Source organism: Talpa occidentalis, unplaced genomic scaffold (assembly GCF_014898055.3).
Source record: "Talpa occidentalis isolate TD23 unplaced genomic scaffold, MPIMG_talOcc4v2.1 talOcc4.12, whole genome shotgun sequence".
Classification (NCBI taxonomy): domain Eukaryota; kingdom Metazoa; phylum Chordata; class Mammalia; order Eulipotyphla; family Talpidae; genus Talpa; species Talpa occidentalis.
Genome location: NW_023601212.1, coordinates 40,506,403 through 40,524,363, shown reverse-complemented (window position 1 = coordinate 40,524,363; position 17,961 = coordinate 40,506,403). Strand labels below are relative to the sequence as shown.

At 46.2% G+C, this 17,961-nt stretch overlaps 1 protein-coding gene across 1 annotated transcript in view; it reads right to left on the bottom strand.

Moving 5' to 3' along the window:
• Positions 1 to 17,961, bottom strand: part of MAST1 (microtubule associated serine/threonine kinase 1) — a 29,064-nt gene that overhangs the window by 7,694 nt on the left and 3,409 nt on the right. Inside the window, exons 4-12 of the mRNA XM_054693298.1 lie at positions 16,994 to 17,072; positions 13,038 to 13,198; positions 12,786 to 12,861; positions 12,431 to 12,640; positions 8,199 to 8,300; positions 7,987 to 8,119; positions 7,842 to 7,909; positions 3,070 to 3,155; positions 2,772 to 2,980 (exon numbers count right to left, since the gene is read on the bottom strand). Of these exons, the coding sequence (XP_054549273.1) occupies positions 2,772 to 2,980; positions 3,070 to 3,155; positions 7,842 to 7,909; positions 7,987 to 8,119; positions 8,199 to 8,300; positions 12,431 to 12,640; positions 12,786 to 12,861; positions 13,038 to 13,198; positions 16,994 to 17,072 (1,124 nt within the window). The remainder of the gene's footprint in view (positions 1 to 2,771; positions 2,981 to 3,069; positions 3,156 to 7,841; positions 7,910 to 7,986; positions 8,120 to 8,198; positions 8,301 to 12,430; positions 12,641 to 12,785; positions 12,862 to 13,037; positions 13,199 to 16,993; positions 17,073 to 17,961) is intronic.

The following is a 17,961-nucleotide window of genomic DNA, read 5'->3' as shown; positions in this document are numbered from 1 at the left end:
CACCCATCACTCATCTCCACATCCCTCACTCTACTTCTCTCTCACTCGACTACAGCTCCATTGGCTTCCTCACTGCTTCACCAAACTGACACATGCTTACTTAGGAGACTTTGTGCATTGGGTTCCCTCTTCTGGTCTAGGGCAGACCTCAAAGAGGTCCCCTGCCTACCCTATGGCCTCCTTGAATTTCATGGTCCTCAGTGCTGTCCTCACTACATGAAAGGACCCAGTCTCTTTGCCTTGTTATGCCCAGTTATTATCTGTCTATACAGATCAGAATGAACCTCTTTGAGGAAGAGGTGTTTGTCTGGGCCCCCACTGTGACACCAGGGCCTAAAACAGAAAATGGAATGAAGGAGATGATGGGAGAATATCAACTGAGTGACCAAATAGTTGAATAAAGCTTGAGCATGGAGTTTTAGCCCTCAACATGTAGTTGAGGCCATGCATGTTTTGGATGGATTAGTGTTGAATGAATATCATCATGGATGTATGGATAAACATGAAAAACATATACATTGGTGGTTGGATGAATGGATGGATAGTAAAAAGATGGATGGATAGGACCTCCCTGGTGGCGCAAGGGGTTGGGATGCAACCTATGTAGCTGTCCACAGCCTCTGCAGCATGAGTTCGATCCCCAACCGGCCAAGGAGCAACCCACATGGCGCAGCACACCTCTCCAGACTCACCCGCTCAGCATTGTACTTTGGTTGATCTGCCTGTTCTGTTCCCCACTCTTTCTCTGGTGAACCCTCTCACCTCCCCATACGTCTGGCCTGTACCCTGGCTCTTGTATGTATAAATAAATAAATCTTAAAAAAAAAAATGGAGGGATAAACTGATGGATGAATTGTGGATGAATGGATGGATAGCTAGATGCTATAGATGCTGGAATGGAGGGTTGGATGAATGAATAAATATGACTAGATATGAAATGGATAGATGGATGCAGAGATAGATGATACATTGATAAATTGATAATTAGGTATTGGTAGATTGATGAATGGTTAAGTATGTGGATAAATAAATGATGGATGGATAAAAGGCAAGGTGGATAAAAAATAAATGTACAACACAATGAATGAACTCTAATTCACTTTAGTTAATAATGTATCAATATTGATTGATCAGTTATAACAAATGTACCCCTAATACAAGATGTAAATAACAAGGGAAATGGGGAGATGGGGTTAAGTGGAAACTCTGTACTTTCTAGTCAATTTTTTTTGTAAATCTAACTGCCCTTAAAAAATAAAATCTAGGGCCTCCCTGGTGGCCCAGGCAGTTGAGCGCTGCACTGTGAAGCTGTTCACAGCCACTGCAGTGTAGGTTTGATCCCGGCCGGCAGGCAAGAATCCCACATGGCAAAGCAGACCTCTCCTGTCATGCCTGCTGCTCCCCTCAGCAGTGTATTTCTTCAGTCTGCCTGTTCTGTTCCCCGCTCTGTCTCGGTGAATCCTCTCACCCTCCAGTGCATCTGGCCTGTATCCCGGTTCTTATAAAAAAATAAATAAATCTTTAAAAATAAAATAAAATAGGGCCTCCCCTGGTGGCGCAGAGGTTGAGTGCTGGGCTGTGAAGCTGCCCGCAGCCTCTGCAGTGCTGGTTCAATCCCCGGCCATGGGCGAGGTTCCCACATGGTGCGACAGACCTCTCCTGCTGCGACCACTGCTCCCCTCAGCAGTGTATTTCGTCAGTCTGCCTGTTCTGTTCCCCGCTCTGGCTCTGGTGAATTCTCTCACCCTCCAGCGCTTCTGACTATACCCAGTGCTTGTATAAATAAATAAATAAATCTAAATAAATAAATAAATAAAATCTAGGGGCCTCCTTGGTGGCGCAAGGGGGTAAGCATTAGCACAATGAAGCAATCCGCAGCTACTGCAAGAGTTCAATCCCCGGCCAGGGAGGTGACCCATATGGCACAACAGACCTATCCTGTCTCACCCGCTGCTCCCCTCAGCAGTGCATTTCAGTCAATCCGCCTGTTCTGCTCTCTACTCTGTCTCTGGTGAATCAACTCACCCCCTGCACCTCTGACCTGTACCTCAGTTCTTGTGTGCATAAATAAATAAATCTTTAAAAAAAATTAAATCTAAAAAATAAAAAAATAGAAAATAAAAAATAAAATCTATTTATTTTTAAAAAATAAATGTAGGGGCATCCCTGGTGGTATACGGGTTAACTCTCAGCACTGTCATCACTGTGGCCTGAGTTCAATCCCTGGCCTGGGAGCTAACCCACATATGGTGCCTCAGACCTCTCCTGTCTCATCCACTGCTCCCCTCATCAGTATATATCAGTAGATCCACCTGTTCTTCTCCCCACTCTGTCTCTGGTGAAGCCTCTTACCCCTGAACCTCTGGCCTACACCCCAGTTCTTATATGCATAAATAAATAGTTAAAATAAATAAATAAATAAATTTAAATTGGATGAACAATTGTATAGATGTGCAACTATAGATAACTGGATGGATGGATAGACGGAGAGATGGTGTATAGATGTACTGATAGAAAAAATGATGGATTAGATGTGAATAGATGGATGAATGGATAGATGAACAGCTAGTTGGATGGATATATATTGAATGAAATGAATAAACCAATAGAAGACTGGATACAAGTAAGGAGATGGAGTGGATAATCAATAACTAGATGGGTAAATAGGTGGATAAATAGTCAATATGGGGAGTTGGGATCCAGCAGGCCACCCAGCAGCCCCAATCAGTGTGCACTCCCCCATTTTCCCTTCAACTTGCAGGTAGCCACACCTTCCACATACTCCATAACCATGCAGAGGTGGCGTCGGGTCTCAAAGGAGCAGAACATGCCGACCACAAAGGGATTCTCGGCAAAAGTGAGGATGTCCCGCTCCACGAAGGCTTGCTGAATCTGGTTGCGCAAGATGAGGTTCTGCTTGTTGATTTTTTTCATGGCGAAGCGCTGCCTGGTGTCACGATGCCGCACCAGGTAGACTGCGCTGCAGGGGGAGAGAGCAAGGACTGGCCATCACCTCGGAGACACCCGGCCTCTGCCACACTCCCCCCACTAGAGCCCCAGGTGGCTCACCCATAGGCACCATTGCTTATGAGCTTGATAGTGTCAAAGTCATTCTCTCCAGGAGGTTTCTTAGCCTTTGTGGTGGTGCTGCGGCCCTGTAAGGGAAAGTCGGAGATCATCATCATGAGATTGGGACTCTCACTATTTTACTTTACACAGGGGAACTGAGGCAAAGAGAGCGTGGGGGTGGGTTCTTCATTCAAGTGCCACAGTGAGGGAATAACCAAGTCAGGACTTGAACAATGATGGACTCTGAAGCCACATTCTCAAAATTTTTTAATGGACACTTTGGTATACATCATATTACTATACACCTAGTAAGAAGCCTACAAAATGGATAATTACGCTAATATATATAGAGCCCCCAGAAATCAGTAACAGAAAATCTAACAATTAAAGATTTTTATTTTTATTTATTTATTTTTAAAGATGTATTCTTTATTCATACAAGAGCGGGGGTATAGACCAGAGTCGCAGGAGGGTGAGAGGATTCACCAGAGACAAAGCAGGGAACAGAACAGCCAGATGGACCGAAAGCACTGCTGAGGGGAGCAGCAGGCGAGACAAGAGAGGTCTGCCTCACCATATGGGATTCTCCCTGGCTGGCCGGGAATCGAACTGGCTGCAGACAGCTTCACAGTGCTTCGCTCAACCTGCTGTACCACCGGGAAGGCCCCAATTGAAGATTTTTAAATGGAAAAATATGTGAACTAGACCTAGACCTTGTAACCACATGAAAAGATGCTGAACCTCACACACAATAACAGAAAGGCAAATTAAAACTATCCCCAAGAGGCCTCCCTGGTGGCGCAAGGGGTTGAGCACCGTATGATGAAGCAAACTGTGGCCTCTGCAGCACAAATTCAATCCCCAGCCAGCCAGGGAGAAACCACATGACAAGGCAGTCCTCTCCTGTCTTGCCCACTGCTCCCCTCAGCAGTGTGTTTCGGTCCGTCTGCCTGTTTTGTTCCCCATTTTGTCTCTCGCCCCCCACATCTCCGAGCTGTACCCCAGCTCTTGTATGCATAAATAAATAAATCTTTTTAAAAAATAAAAAAGAAATAAAACTACCCCCAAGATACCATTTTTCACCTAGCATATTGGGGGAAAAAATCCAAAAGGTTGACATATCTTTGAGGGCAAAGCTGCAGGGACTTTGACACCTTGCTGTTGGGAGTTTAAATTGGTACAACCTCCCTGGAAAATACTTTGCTGTATATCAAAATTACAGCAAATTTAGTACAGCAATTTCATGCTCCAGACATACTTGCACATGTGATAAAATGACATGTACTATCTTGCTCATCACAAGATTAGAGTAAATTCGGGGCCTCCCCGGTGGCGCAGCGGTTGAGCGCTGGGTTGCGAAGCTGCCCGCGGCCTCTGCGGCGCCGGTTCGATCCCCGGCTGCTCCCTGGCCACCAGAGGAGGGTCCCACATGGCGCGCAGACCTCTCCTGCCGCCCGCTGCTCCCCTCAGCAGTGTACTTCGGTCCTTCTGCCTGCTCTGCTCCCCGCTCTGGCTCTGGTGAATTCTCTCACCCTTCTGCGCTTCTGACTGTACCCAGTGCATGTATAAACAAAACAAACAAACCAGCAAACAAATAAATAAAGCATGCCTCTATAAAAAAAAAAAAAAAATAAAAAAAATAAAATAAAAAATAAAGATTAGAGTAAATTCATATTCCCATCCACAGGAAATTGGTTAAATAAACATGAGGCACATCTATATGAAGGAATATTTGCTACTGTCTAAAAAAATGAGGAACCTCTTTGTACACTGATTCAGAAATTATAAAGTTCAAAGTACTCTGGTAATGGGGGGAGAGCAAGGAACAATATGTGCTCTATACTTTTGTGTAAAAAAAATAAAGGCAGCAAATGGAACTATATACAGTCACACGTGACTTTAGAGAGATATGTTCTGAGAAATGTGTCCCTAGATGATTTCATTGTTGTGCAAAAGTCAGAGTGTAATTACACAAACCTAGGTGGTACAGCCTAACACATACCAAAGCTAGAGGGTGAGACTTGTTAGACCACCATCATATGTGAGTCTGTCATGGGCTGACATGTCATTAAGCAATACATGGCTATAATCCTAGTTGGTAGGATATTGGGTAATGGGAGACAAGTGTGGATATAAGACTTTTCATTGTAAATCTTTTTTTTAAAGATTTTTTTATTTACTTGCTTATTTATTTATGCATACAAGAACTGGGGCATAGGCCAGAGGTACATGGGGTGAGAGGATTCACCAGAAACAGAATGGGGAGCATAACAGGCAGATCTACTGAAATACACTGCTGAGGAGAGCAGCGGGCAAGACAGGAGAGGTCTGCTGCACCATGTGGGTTAGGCTCCCTGGTTGGAGATCGAACTCATGCCGCAGTGGCTGGTGATAGCTTGATAGCATTGACACTTTAACCCCTGTGCCACCAGGGAGGTCCCATAAATCTTTTTTTGAAAATTACTTTTATTTTCCTTAGGGGCAAAAAGTTTCATTATATAAATATTACACAAAGAGATATGAAATATAAAACTATTGACTTGTATGCACCTAAGAATGTAGCCTAAAATACCTGACACAAAAATGGACAGAATTACAGGACCGATTGATCAAAACAAGGAGTTAACACATATCGCTCAGAAACTATTAGATCAATGAGGCAAAAAAAAAAAAAAAAAAAGGAATAGAGACATGGAAGATTTGAATCACTAAGTGACAAATTTGTGTGGACATACATAGACTCCTATAAACAACATTAAAGATAAATACCTTTTTAGATTTATGAATGATATGATTGCATTATCTATTTAAAAAATTAAATGGCATGTATAGTGAGATTCTTTTTTTTTTTAAAGATTTATTTATTTATTTATACAAGAACCGGGGTACAGGCCAGATGTGCGGAAGGGTGAGAGGATTCACCAGAGACAGAGTGGGGAACAGAACAGGCAGACTGATGAAATACACTGCTGAGGGGAGCAGCGGGCAAGACAGGAGAGGTCTGTCATGCCATGTGGGACCCTAGCTGGCTGGCCAGGATCGAACCAGCGCTGCAGAGGCTGCGGGCAGCTTCATAGTGCTGCGCTCAACCGCCTGCACCACCAGGGGAGGCCTATAGTGAGATTCTTTTAAGATGTAGTTAAAAAGATGTGTGACTGGGATCTCCCTAGTGGCACAGGGGTTAAAGTCTCAGTGCTACTAAGCTATTGCCAGTCACTGCAGCATGAATTTGATCCCCGGCCAGGAAGCTGACCCACATGGCACGGGAGGCAGCAGACCTCTCCTGTCTCGCCTACTGCTCTCCTCAGCAGTGTATTAACTAGATCTGCTCCCTACTCTGTCTCTGGTGAATCCTCTCCCCCCATGCACCTCTGGCCTACCCCACAATCCTTGTATGCATAAATAAATAAAAATAAATCTTTAATAAAAATAAAATAAAAAGATGTGCAGCTGTGAATTGATAGGTACAATTTGAAACAAAAACAACAATTTCACGCTTCTCTGGTAGCCTAGTGGTTAAGTCTCAGCACTGTCACAATAGCCTGAATTCAATCCCCAGCCAGGGAGCTAACCAACATGGCGCAGCTGACCTCTCTTGTTGCGCCTGCCGCTCCCCTCAGCAGATCTGCCTATACTGCTCCCCACTCTGTCTCACCATCCCCCCCCACCTCTGGCCTACACCCAGTTCTTCTGTGCAAAAACAAATAAAGTATTTTTTAAAAATTACAAACTCAAATTCTTTGGGGGGCTAGACAGACTGGGTGGGGTCCATGGGGACTACCTTTTCAGTGCCAGATGGTTACAACACAGTATGGTCAACACAGTGTGATCAGAACTTCTAAATTTTCCAAAGAAAGCTCAAACCCTAATATCAACCTCAAATCTATTGCTTTCTGTATTTTGTTTTAATTTTTTGGAAGATACTAGATAGTTCAGAGAAAATACGTGTGGCCACCATGGCAGGCAGTCTCCACTAGACATGAGGTGGGACTGTGGCAATCTTCACTATGCTGACTCCATACAGGATACCTTAGTCAATTAAACATAGATTACCAAATGACCCAGCAATTCTGCTCCTTGGGATATGCCCAAAAGAACTGAAGTGATTATTCAAACAAACGTGTGTACACAAATGTTCATAGCAGCTCTATTCATGTAATAGCCCAAGATGGAAACAGCCCAAATGCTGGATAATGAATAAACAAAATGTGGTCTATCCACACAATGGAAAATGGGCCATAAAAGGGAATGGAGCACTGATTCATGCTCCAAGATGGATGAAAGCATTATGCCAGACACCAGTGGCTACAAAGTAAATGATTCCATTTATATGAAATGTCTAGAAGACGCAAATCCATGGAGACAGAAGGTAGATTAATGGCTGCCAGGGACCGAGGCAGAGGGAGGAATGGGAAGTGAATATTACAACGCTTCCTTGTGACAGGATGAATGTGCTCTGGAACTAAGCAGTAGTAGTGAGTGCCCAACATTGTGAATGTACTAAACCACTGAATTGTTTTATGTTTTTTTCTTTTTTAACTTTTTATAATTGTTCATTTAAAAATACCTAAACTGGCACATTTTATGTCATGTGTATTTTACCATGAAAAGAAAAAAAGTAATGGGAGGAACAGTTATTATTAATACATTTTTAAAAGGCTCAGAACTGGGAACCAAGGGATCCACTCGGCTTGAGGGCAGAGAGCTGGGTGAGCCCTGGCTTGTCACTCTGGCCAGAACCAAAGTACCAACCACTGGCCACCTGGCCTTACCTCAGAGAGGTCGTCCTGCTCAGGTGTGTTAGAGCCGCCACTGTCCTGTTCCTCCAGGTGCACCACATCTAGGAAGGACTGAAAGTGAGTAAAAGCTGGTGTCTGGGCTACTTTACCCACAACCCCTGTGCCCACCCACTGGCACCTGGAAAGGGGTCTCGAGTGAGGCCCAGCTGACGGATGATGTAGCGGGGGATGTCTGTCTTGACAAGGTGGCCCTCCTTGGCATGACCCTCGGCCGCTTCCAGTAGGTGGTAGAACTCCTCAGGGTTGAATTCCTGAGGCAGGGCAGGGGTGGGCTCGAAGCAGGCTCTCAGAGGTCTCCACAGGCCCCCCTGCCTTGCCCAACCCCCTCACCAGGCACTCTAGCAGCCTTGCTGGTCGTGAGATGATAATGAGCAGCTTCTTCACCAGCTGAGTGACAAAGGCCACCTCCAAGCTCTCCGAGCGTTCATAAGCCTGGGGGGGTGGGAGGGACAGTGTGGGGGTAGGGTCTACAGGGGTCCTACCTCAGCCAGACCCCTATCCCAACCCCACAGAGTGCACACTGCTATTGGTCCCACTTTACACGTAAGAAGTCTGAGGCTGAGACCATGTTAAAGCCCATGATAAAGGGCTTTAATTATTATTATTCAATAATTTAATATGTAATATTGATGATTTATTATTTCATATTTAATAAAAATAATTTAGCTATAATAATTATTACTTCTATAGTAAACACTATCCTAAAGCTGTCATTCAATTAAACTTCAAAACAGCCCTATAATCCAAGAAGAGTTAGACTCCCTCTGCCTATGATGGATGCTCTCTCCTGGGATTTCTGTATAGCCCCCATGTCATCGCTTTATGAAGACCTACCCTGAACTCCCAATTTAAAATAGCACTCCTCCTCCTGATAGCACCTTTAATCACCATTACCCCATTGTACTTTTTTTTAAAGATTTATTTAGTTATGCGTACAAGAACTGGGGTACAGGCCGGGGCGGGGGAGGGGGCGGTGGGAAACAGAACAGGCAGAGTGACTGAAATACGCTGCTGAGGGGAGCAGCGGGCAAAACAAGAGAGGTCTGCTAGTCATGTGGGTAGCTCCCTGGCCGGGATGGAACTCGTGCTTCAGTGGCTGTGGATAGCTTCATAGGTTGCATCTTAACCCCTTGAGCCACCAGGGAGGCCCTACCCTACTGTACTTTTCCTTTTTTCTATGATAGAAATCTCATTCTAACTTGCCATCTGTTAATTTATCAATTATTAATTTAGACTAGGGTGAGGTAAATGAGGCACTCACCTTGGCACCAAACACCTCAGTCTTCAAGATAACTCATTTTAATGCAATATTTGGAAATCTCAAAATAATTTTAAAAATGATAAGAGCAAATTGTAAATAAATACAGGATCCAACAGGATAACAATGCACCTTTTGGAGTATAAAACAAAAGGCAATCTATGCACAGTTTTAAAATGGTTAACGGTTTCTATTAAAATTTTATTAGTTGGGGCCTCCCTGGTGGCGCAAGGGGTTGGGACGAAGCCTATGAAGCTGTCCGTGGCCACTGCAGCACGAGTTTGTTCCCCAGGCCAGCTGGGGAGCAACCCACATGGTGCAGCAGACCTCTCCTGACTTGCCCGCTGCTCCCCTCAGCAGTGTACTTTGGTTGATCTGCCTGCTCTGTTTCCCATTCTGTCTCTGATGAATCCTTTCAACCTCCACACCTCTGGCCTGTACCCCAGCTCTTGTATGAATAACTGAATAAATCTGAAAAAAAATTAACTTAAATAAATAAATAAAATTTTATTAGTCATTAATTTATTTTATTTTATTTTATTTATACCAGCACTGGGTACAGTCAGAAGCGCGGGAGGGTGAGAGAATTCACCAGAGCCAGAGCGGGGAGCAGAGCAGGCAGAAGGATGGAAGTACACTGCTGAGGGGAGCAGCGGGCGGCAGGAGAGGTCTGCGCGCCATGCGGGACCCTCCTCCGGTGGCCGGGGAGCAGTCGGGGATCGAACCGGTGCTGCAGAGGCTGTGGGGCAGCTTTGCAACCCAGTGCTCAACCGCTGCGGCACCGGGGAGGCCCTAGTCATTAATTTTTTCCATTAAAATCAGGAAAGTAGGGGCCTCCCCTGGTGGCGCTGCGGTTGAGCACTGGGCTGGGAGGCTGCCCACAGCCTCTGCAGCGCTGGTTTGTTCTCTGGCTACCAGCGAGGGTCCCACTAAATAAATAAATAAATAAATAAATAAATAAATAAATAAATAAATAAATAAAATCAGGAAAGTAAAATTATAACAAATTCTTATTTGATTAAAAGATTAAAACTTTAAATGGGATTATATGGGTGGCTGTGGATAGCTTCATAGGTTGCATAGCGGGCAAGTCAGGAGAGGTCTGCTGCAATCTGATTAAAAGATTAAAAAATTAAAAGATTGAAACTTAAAATAATATTAACTTTTAGTATACCTACATTTCAACTTTTTCAATAATTCCTTTAGTATACTGGGGACAAAATTAATCACTGTGTCACCCTACTCCCAACTCTGATGTCCAATTTGTTTTCTGTCTCTTCCTGCTAGAATGTCAGCTCCCTGACAAACGGGACCTTCTATTTCCAGCTGATTCTTCAGCTTCTAGTTGGACCCATATAAGCTTCTTAATAAATATGTGGAATGGGGCCTCCCCGGTGGCGCAGCGGTTGAGCGCTGGGTTACGAAGCTGCCCGCGGCCTCTGCGGTGCCGGTTCGATCCTCGGCTGCTCCCCGGCCACTGGAGGAGGGTCCCACATGGCGCGCAGACCTCTCCTGCCGCCCGCTGCTCCCCTCAGCAGTGTACTTCGGTCCTTCTGCCTGCTCTGCTCCCCGCTCTGGCTCTGGTGAATTCTCTCACCCTCCTGCGCTTCTGACTGTACCCAGTGCATGTGTAAACAGAACAAACAAACAAAACAAATAAATAAAGAAATAAACATGCCTCTATAAAAAAAAAAAAAATAAATAAAAATAAAAATAAATATGTGGAATGAATGAATGAATGAGCAAATCCCCCTTTTATAGAAGAACTGAGGTACAGAGAGGCTAAGTGACTTGGCAAAGGTTACACAGCAAGAAGTGATGAACTAGATGTGAACAGAGGCCACCTGGAGTCTGTACTCTTGACTCCATCTGAAGCCAATGCCCATAATGACACCAAAGGGCTGCAAGCATGAGGAAGGGTCCTGGAACCCTGAATCCTATATTCTGGTTTCTGTGACCTAGAACCCAGAATCCCATATTCTTGTTCCTGTGACCTTATCCAATCTCATTTCCTTATGACAGTGTAATCACTTGGCTGGGATTTCCCAGGCTGCCTTCCTACCTCAAGGCCTTTACATGTGCTGTTCATCCTGCTCAGCACCCAACCCCCATCCTCAACTCTTCTCATAGCTTCCACTCTCATTATTCTTGGCCCACATTACTCTTATTATGTCACCTCCTCCAGGCAGGCCTCCTGAGCCTTACAAGGAAGCCCCTGACACTTCCTCCAATTGTCCTATTCTAGTTGATTCATAGCCATAAGCATCAGCTGAAATCATTGAATTCCTTGATGTGTTTGTTTCCATGTTTCTAGTCAATCTTCCACAAATGAATTAGCAGCCTCGGCCCTCCCTGTGGTGAAGGGGTTAAGTCTCAGCGCTATCAAGCTATCACCAGCCACCACAGCATAAGTTCCATCCCTGGACAGGGAGCTGACCCACATGGCGCAGCAGACCTTTCCTGCTGCTGCTCTCTCAGTATATTTCAGTCAATCTGCCTGATCTGTTCCCCACTCTGTCTCTGTGAGTCCTCTTACCACTCCCCCCCAACCCCGGCACCTCTGGCCTGGCCTGTACCCCAGTTCTTGTATGCATAAATAAATCTTTTTTAAAAAAAGGAATTTTTGGCCTCACAAGGGCAAGAATACTTCTCTGGTTTCTTCACTGTTATGTTCCATGTCCCAGTCCACAGTATCCCAGCACACATAGGTATTCAATTAATGTTATCCATTATCTTTCACTTGAATGGGGCATTACCTTTTTTACCTTCACTTATTCATCTATCCATCCATCCATCCGCCCAATTATCCAATATTTATAGAGCACCTACAGTGTGCTGGGCACTGTGCTGGGCACCAGGGACACAACAGTAAACAGAACAAGATAACCCACTACCCACCTGTGAAATTCCATTCAAGTAGGGGAGACATGAAATAAGATAAGCAAAAATATACAAGATGATGAGCGGTACTATGTGCTAAGGAGAAAACAAAAGAAAAAACAGCGGAAAGTGTGAACAGACTCAACATTTTAAATGAGGGAGGTCTGTCTAGGAGACTATCAGAGGAAGTAACATTTGAGAAGAGACCTGCAGATGAGGGAAGTTAAATCCCTGCCTTCCGCATCAGATCAGGGTCAGGGGCCGTGTCTTTCTCTTTCACCCCTGAACCCTCAGTTCCACACCAGCACCTGACACGTGGTAGGCACTCCCTGAATTGATGTAGAGTGAAGGAATGGTTGGGGCATGGGACCTGATTTGGGGGTGTGCAGAGCCTGAGATGGGGCCAGCTTTCGGGTGCACTCACATCCTGCAGCAGCTTTTCCAGATTCTCTTGCAATTCGTAGAAGTAGACAGTGGTGATAAGGCCGTCGCGGGATTTGGTCAGGCAATCCCTCGCCAGTTCAATGATCTGGTGGTGGATGAAGCTGAGCACGCCGTCTGCCAGGGGCAGCACGCTGTCGGGTTCATAGGTATGAGCAAAGTCTCTCAGCTTCTCCTCCATCTGCGCAGTGGCCTGTGAGAGGGACAGAAGCAGGGCTAGAGAGAGGGCGCCAGCAGGAGCCTGCGCTGCGTGCACTGGCCACCAGAGGGCGCGCGGAGCTAAGACAGGGAGGGTTCCCGCCGCCCAGCCTCCCGGGGTTGCCCTGGGCCCGCCTCACCTTCGGAAACCTCTCCTTGTACACATGGTTCATCATCACGATCTCGTTGTCGTAGGAGGAGGGAGAGCGCCCGGGGCTGCGGGGAGAGAAATTCAGCGTCTAGCCCCCTGCCTCGAAACTGCAGACAGGAGTCAGATCCCCTCAGGTTTAATCTCACCCTCCAGGTTGCAAACCCAATTTATTCGTAGGTACAGCGTCTCGCAGTGCACAAACCCCCATACTGCCAACCTGAAAGAGGGCAGTTCTGACCACCTGAGACTCCGCGATCGGGGCCGCACGGCCGGGGAGCGGCGGCCACCATCCTCGTCGGTGATGCTCTCGGTGCTGCCGAAGTGTTTGGAGAGAAAGTGGAGCTCATCCACAGTGGGCTGGTAGGGCAGCTGGTGCAGGCGCTCCTGGGAGGAGCAGGAAGACTGCGGAAGGAGAGGGACCAGGGTCAGAGCCACTGTGGTCCCCCCACAGCTGGAGACCCTGGACTAGGGCTCCCAGAGCTGATAGGTCACAACACCAGGCTGGGATCAGGACCTGATTAATGTTCCTTGGATCCCAGAACCCAGGTTGTCTGTTGCCCTGTCCTGGCAACAGACAGGGCACAGGGACAAACATGGATGAGAACAGTGACACCCATATAGTTGTAGCTAGAGGGAGTTTGTTAAAACCTGAATCAAGTCACACCCCTTCGCTGTTCAGAACTCCCCATGCCTCCCACCTTAATAAGGGTAAATGTGGAAGTTCTCCCCATAGCTCATAAGGTCCTGTAAGATCTGGTCCTGTCTCCTTGCCATCGCCTCCTCCCACCCTCCCCCTTGTGTCTTCTGTTCTAGTCACACAGGCCTCTTTGATGGTCTTGGAATAAGCCAAGCACACCCCTGCCTCAGGGCCTTTGTACTAGCTGTTCTCTCTGCTGGGAGCACATCTCCTATGGATCACTCATTCTCCTTCAAGTCTCTGCTGAAATGTTATCCCTTAGGAAAGCCTCCTCTGAACACATACCCGTCATTGCCCTATCTTGTTTCTTCTAGCTGTATTTATCTCCTGACATACTACATATTTGTTATTCCTGTCTAAACCTTGAGGGCAGAGACTTGGCTCCCCTCAGTCCCTGGTCAGGGCAAATACAGATCCACAGACATCAGTGGATAGACATGAAGACACCCACTTGATGATGCAGGCAAAATGATCTTTTCTTTTTTTTTTTAAAGATTTATTTATTTATGCATACAAGAGCTGGGATACAGGCCAGAGGTGTTGGGGATGAGAGGATTCACCAGAGACAGAGTAGGGAAAAGAACAGGCAGACTGACTAAAATACACTGCCGAGGGAAGCAGCGGGGCGAGACAGGAGAGGTCTGCTGCACCAAGTGGGTTGCTCCCTGGCCGGCCGGGGATCGAACTCATTCTGCAGAGGCTGCAGATTGCTTCATAGTGCGGTGTTTAACCTCTTGTGCCACCAGGGAGGCCCCAAAATGATCTCTTTTTTTAAGATTTTATTTATTAGGTCTCCCTGATGGCACAAGGGGTTAAGTCTCAGCACTATCAAGCTATCACCAGACACTGTAGCCTGAGTTCGATCCCTTGCCAGGGAGCTGATCCACATGATACAGCAGACCTCGCCTATCTCACCCACCGCTCCCCTCAGCAGTGTATTTCAGTCGATTTGCCTGTTCTGTTCCCCATTCTGTCTCTCTGGTGAATCCTCTCACCCCATGCACCTCTGGCCTGTACCCCCATTCTTGTATGTATAAATAAATTAAATAAATTTTTTTTAATTCAAGATTTTATTTATTTATTTTTGTGTAGAACTGGAGTGTAGGCCAGAGGTGCAGGTGGGTGAAAGGATTTACCAGAGGGACCAGAACATAGTACTGAGACCTTCCTTCCTTCCTTCCTCCCTCCCTCCCTCCCTCCCCCTCCCTCCCTCCCTCCCTCCCTCCTTCCTTCCTTCCTTCCTTCCTTCCGATGTATTTATTTATACATACAAGAATTGGGATACAAGCCAGAGTTGTGGGGGTGAGAGGATTCACCAGAGACAGAGTGGGGAAAAGAACAGGCAATTGACTGAAATACACTGCTGAGGGAAGCAGCGGGCAAGTCAGGAGAGGGCTGCTGCACCATGTGGGTCACCTCCCTGGCCGGAGGATCTAATTCATGCTGCAGTGGCTGGCGACAGCTTGATAACGTTGTCTTTAACCCCTTGCACCACCAGGGAGGCCCCCCAAAATGATCTTTTTAAACATCACATCACTTACTCCCCTGCTCGAAACTCCTTGTTCCATTGGTCTCTGTTAAAATACAGGGCCTCCCTGGTGGTGCAAGGGGTTAAGACGCAACCTATGAAGCTACCCGCAGCCTGAGTTCAAGCCCTGGCCAGGGAGCTACCCACATGGTGCAGCAGACCTCTCCCGTCTCACCTCAGCAGTGTATTTCAGTCAACTGCCTGTTCTGTTCCCCACTCTGTCTCTGGTGATCCTCTCACCCCCTACACCTCTGGCCTGTACTTCAGTTCTTGTATGCCTAAATAAAATAAATCTTTATAAAAAGAAGAAAAGAAAAAAAAAAGAAAAAACAAATGATTCATAACCTGTCATTCTGTAATGACAATTTCAGACAGTTTAGACCAAAATTTAAGTACAATTTAATATAAAGCAAAAAGATCTTTCTATGACTTCTGAGTGCATTTCAAATACAATCTAACTCCTCCCCCTGACTGACAAACTCCAGCATGATCAAGTTCACTGCCAAATTTCCTCCATTCCTCCACTCCCAGCCCAAAGCTCCAGTCACACACTTGGAAACCTTTCACACTTGGAAATTTCTCCTGATGCCTCTGGGAGTTAGAACATGCTATTCCCTCTTTCTGGAACACCTTTCTCTCCCTTTTTTCACCTGCCAAACTCCTGATGATTGCTTGAGCTTCAGTAACACCTCCTCCCAGAAGCCTTCCTTCACCTTCCTCCCAGTTGAGTCAGATGCCTCCTTTGCCTTAAGCCTCCAGATGCCTCTGGTTTCACCTTGTCTTATGCCACCCACACCACAGATCTGATATCCCTGTATTGTAAATACCTTCTTAGTGGCTTGTCTCCCCTACAAGGGGAGACAAAATTTTAATGTAAGATTAAATGCTAGCCTAAAGAGGGGATTTCCTGAGTTAGGGGCCTCCCTGGTGGCTCAGGGATTAAAGACAGCACTATCAAGGTATTGCCAGTCACTGTATCACAAGTTCGATCCATGGCTGGCTAGGGAGCAACCCAAATGGCGCAGCAGATCTCTCCTGCCTCACCTCTCAGCAGTGTATTTCAGTAGATCTGCCTGTTCTGCTCCCCACTCTTTCTGGTGAATCTTCTCACCACCCCCCACCCCACACCTCTGGCTTACACCCCAGTTCTTGTATGCACAAAAAAAAAAAAAGGTTTCCTGAGTCCTTGGAAGTTGGCCCAGTTTGTAGAGGCTACTCACTACATGACAGTCACCTGATAAATGTCTGAACATTAGACCAATGGATAGGTGAGCAAACCAGAGACACAGGTAGAAAAAGGGGCATATGGAGAGACTTTGGGTATTGTGGTGGGTAAGCAAATGGGCTTTGGATGGAGGTATAGCTTGACCTGGTCAACTGCAGACACTATTATTATTATTATTATCTGTATAATATTATTATATGACAATATTATCTGACAATATTATTATCTGCAAAATAACTTGATGATGAATAGGCTCACCAATAAGATATGTTGCAGGGTAGAGAACAGCACTTTAGGGGGACCTGTGACTTGCTAATACATGGAAAGGTGACACCTTGAAAGACAGGAGAGACCCAAAGCTCTCATTAAGACTAAGCCAGGGCCTCCCCGGTGGCACAGTGGTTGAGCGCTGGGTTGTGAAGCTGCCCGCAGCCTCTGCAGCGCTGGTTCGATCCCCGGCTGCTCCCGGGCCACTGGAGGAGGGTCCCGCATGGCGCGCAGACCTCTCCTGCTGCCCGCTGCTCCCCTCAGCAGTGTACTTTGATCCTTCTGCCTGCTCTGCTCCCTGCTCTGGCTCTGGTGAATTTTCTCACCCTCCCGCGCTTCTGACTGTACCCAGTGCTTGTATAAATAAATAAATAAATCTTTAAAAAAAAAAAATACTAAGCCAGCTGCTGGCCTGGGGTGGGTTTTTGGGTAGGAGAGTCCCATACAACCTCTCTCCACCCACCGTCCCACCATACTCACCGAGACAGTAGAGCTGGGTGTGTTGGTTCCATAGCCAGATGAAGGGAGTGAAGCGAGAGACCAACGACGTCCATCGGCCCTGGAACCCAGCCAAGGTGCTCAGAGGCCAGCAGATCACTCCCATCCCCCCACTCCTTGAGAGAAGCCACTGGACAGGCAGTGGGGAAATAGCACAGTTCCTGTGCTCTGAGATTTCTTAAGACTTTCAGAGTCTACGGTGTAAGGAGTCCTTCATCCAGGCAACAGAGACCTGGGGTGAAGATCAGTCTCCTCTGATCTATCCCATGATCTCCTGTCCTTTTATCCTTACAGCAAATAAGGCCCCAGAGTAGATCCCAAGAAGAATAACCCAAAGCCTACCCAAGAAGACATTGCAGAAAGAGCCAAGGTCAATCCCTAGAGGACCCACCATGAGAAAGTTCTGAGGGAGACCCCTTGGATCTCCTCAGAAGGAAGCCTTCTCCCTCAAATATACACAGTGACTAAGTCAGTACACTCAATTTCACACAGACACGATCACTCTGATGGCCACACCAACTAATGTGACTACTACAGTCAAGTTCACACACACTGATAGCCACACACATTCACATGTGACTCCTCAATACAGATACTCCCTCAAATTAACTATCCCATACATTATCCCAAATAGCATACTTCCCCACACTAACAATCACACATGCAAAAACAGACACAAACTCACATGACACAGACACTTAGAGTCCCAGTACTGACACTTTGATATAAACACATACTCCTTCACACACATTCTATATTTTCACATTCACACAAACATATTCAACATAGTCATGCACTCAGTCACACATTCAAACTGTCACACAGCCACAGACTCATTCACACTCCCACGCAGATTGCACGCACTCACAAGAGATACATGAGATACGTGCTCCCTCACACATTCACACACATTTACTATCACACACATTTATACATGCACTCAAATGCAT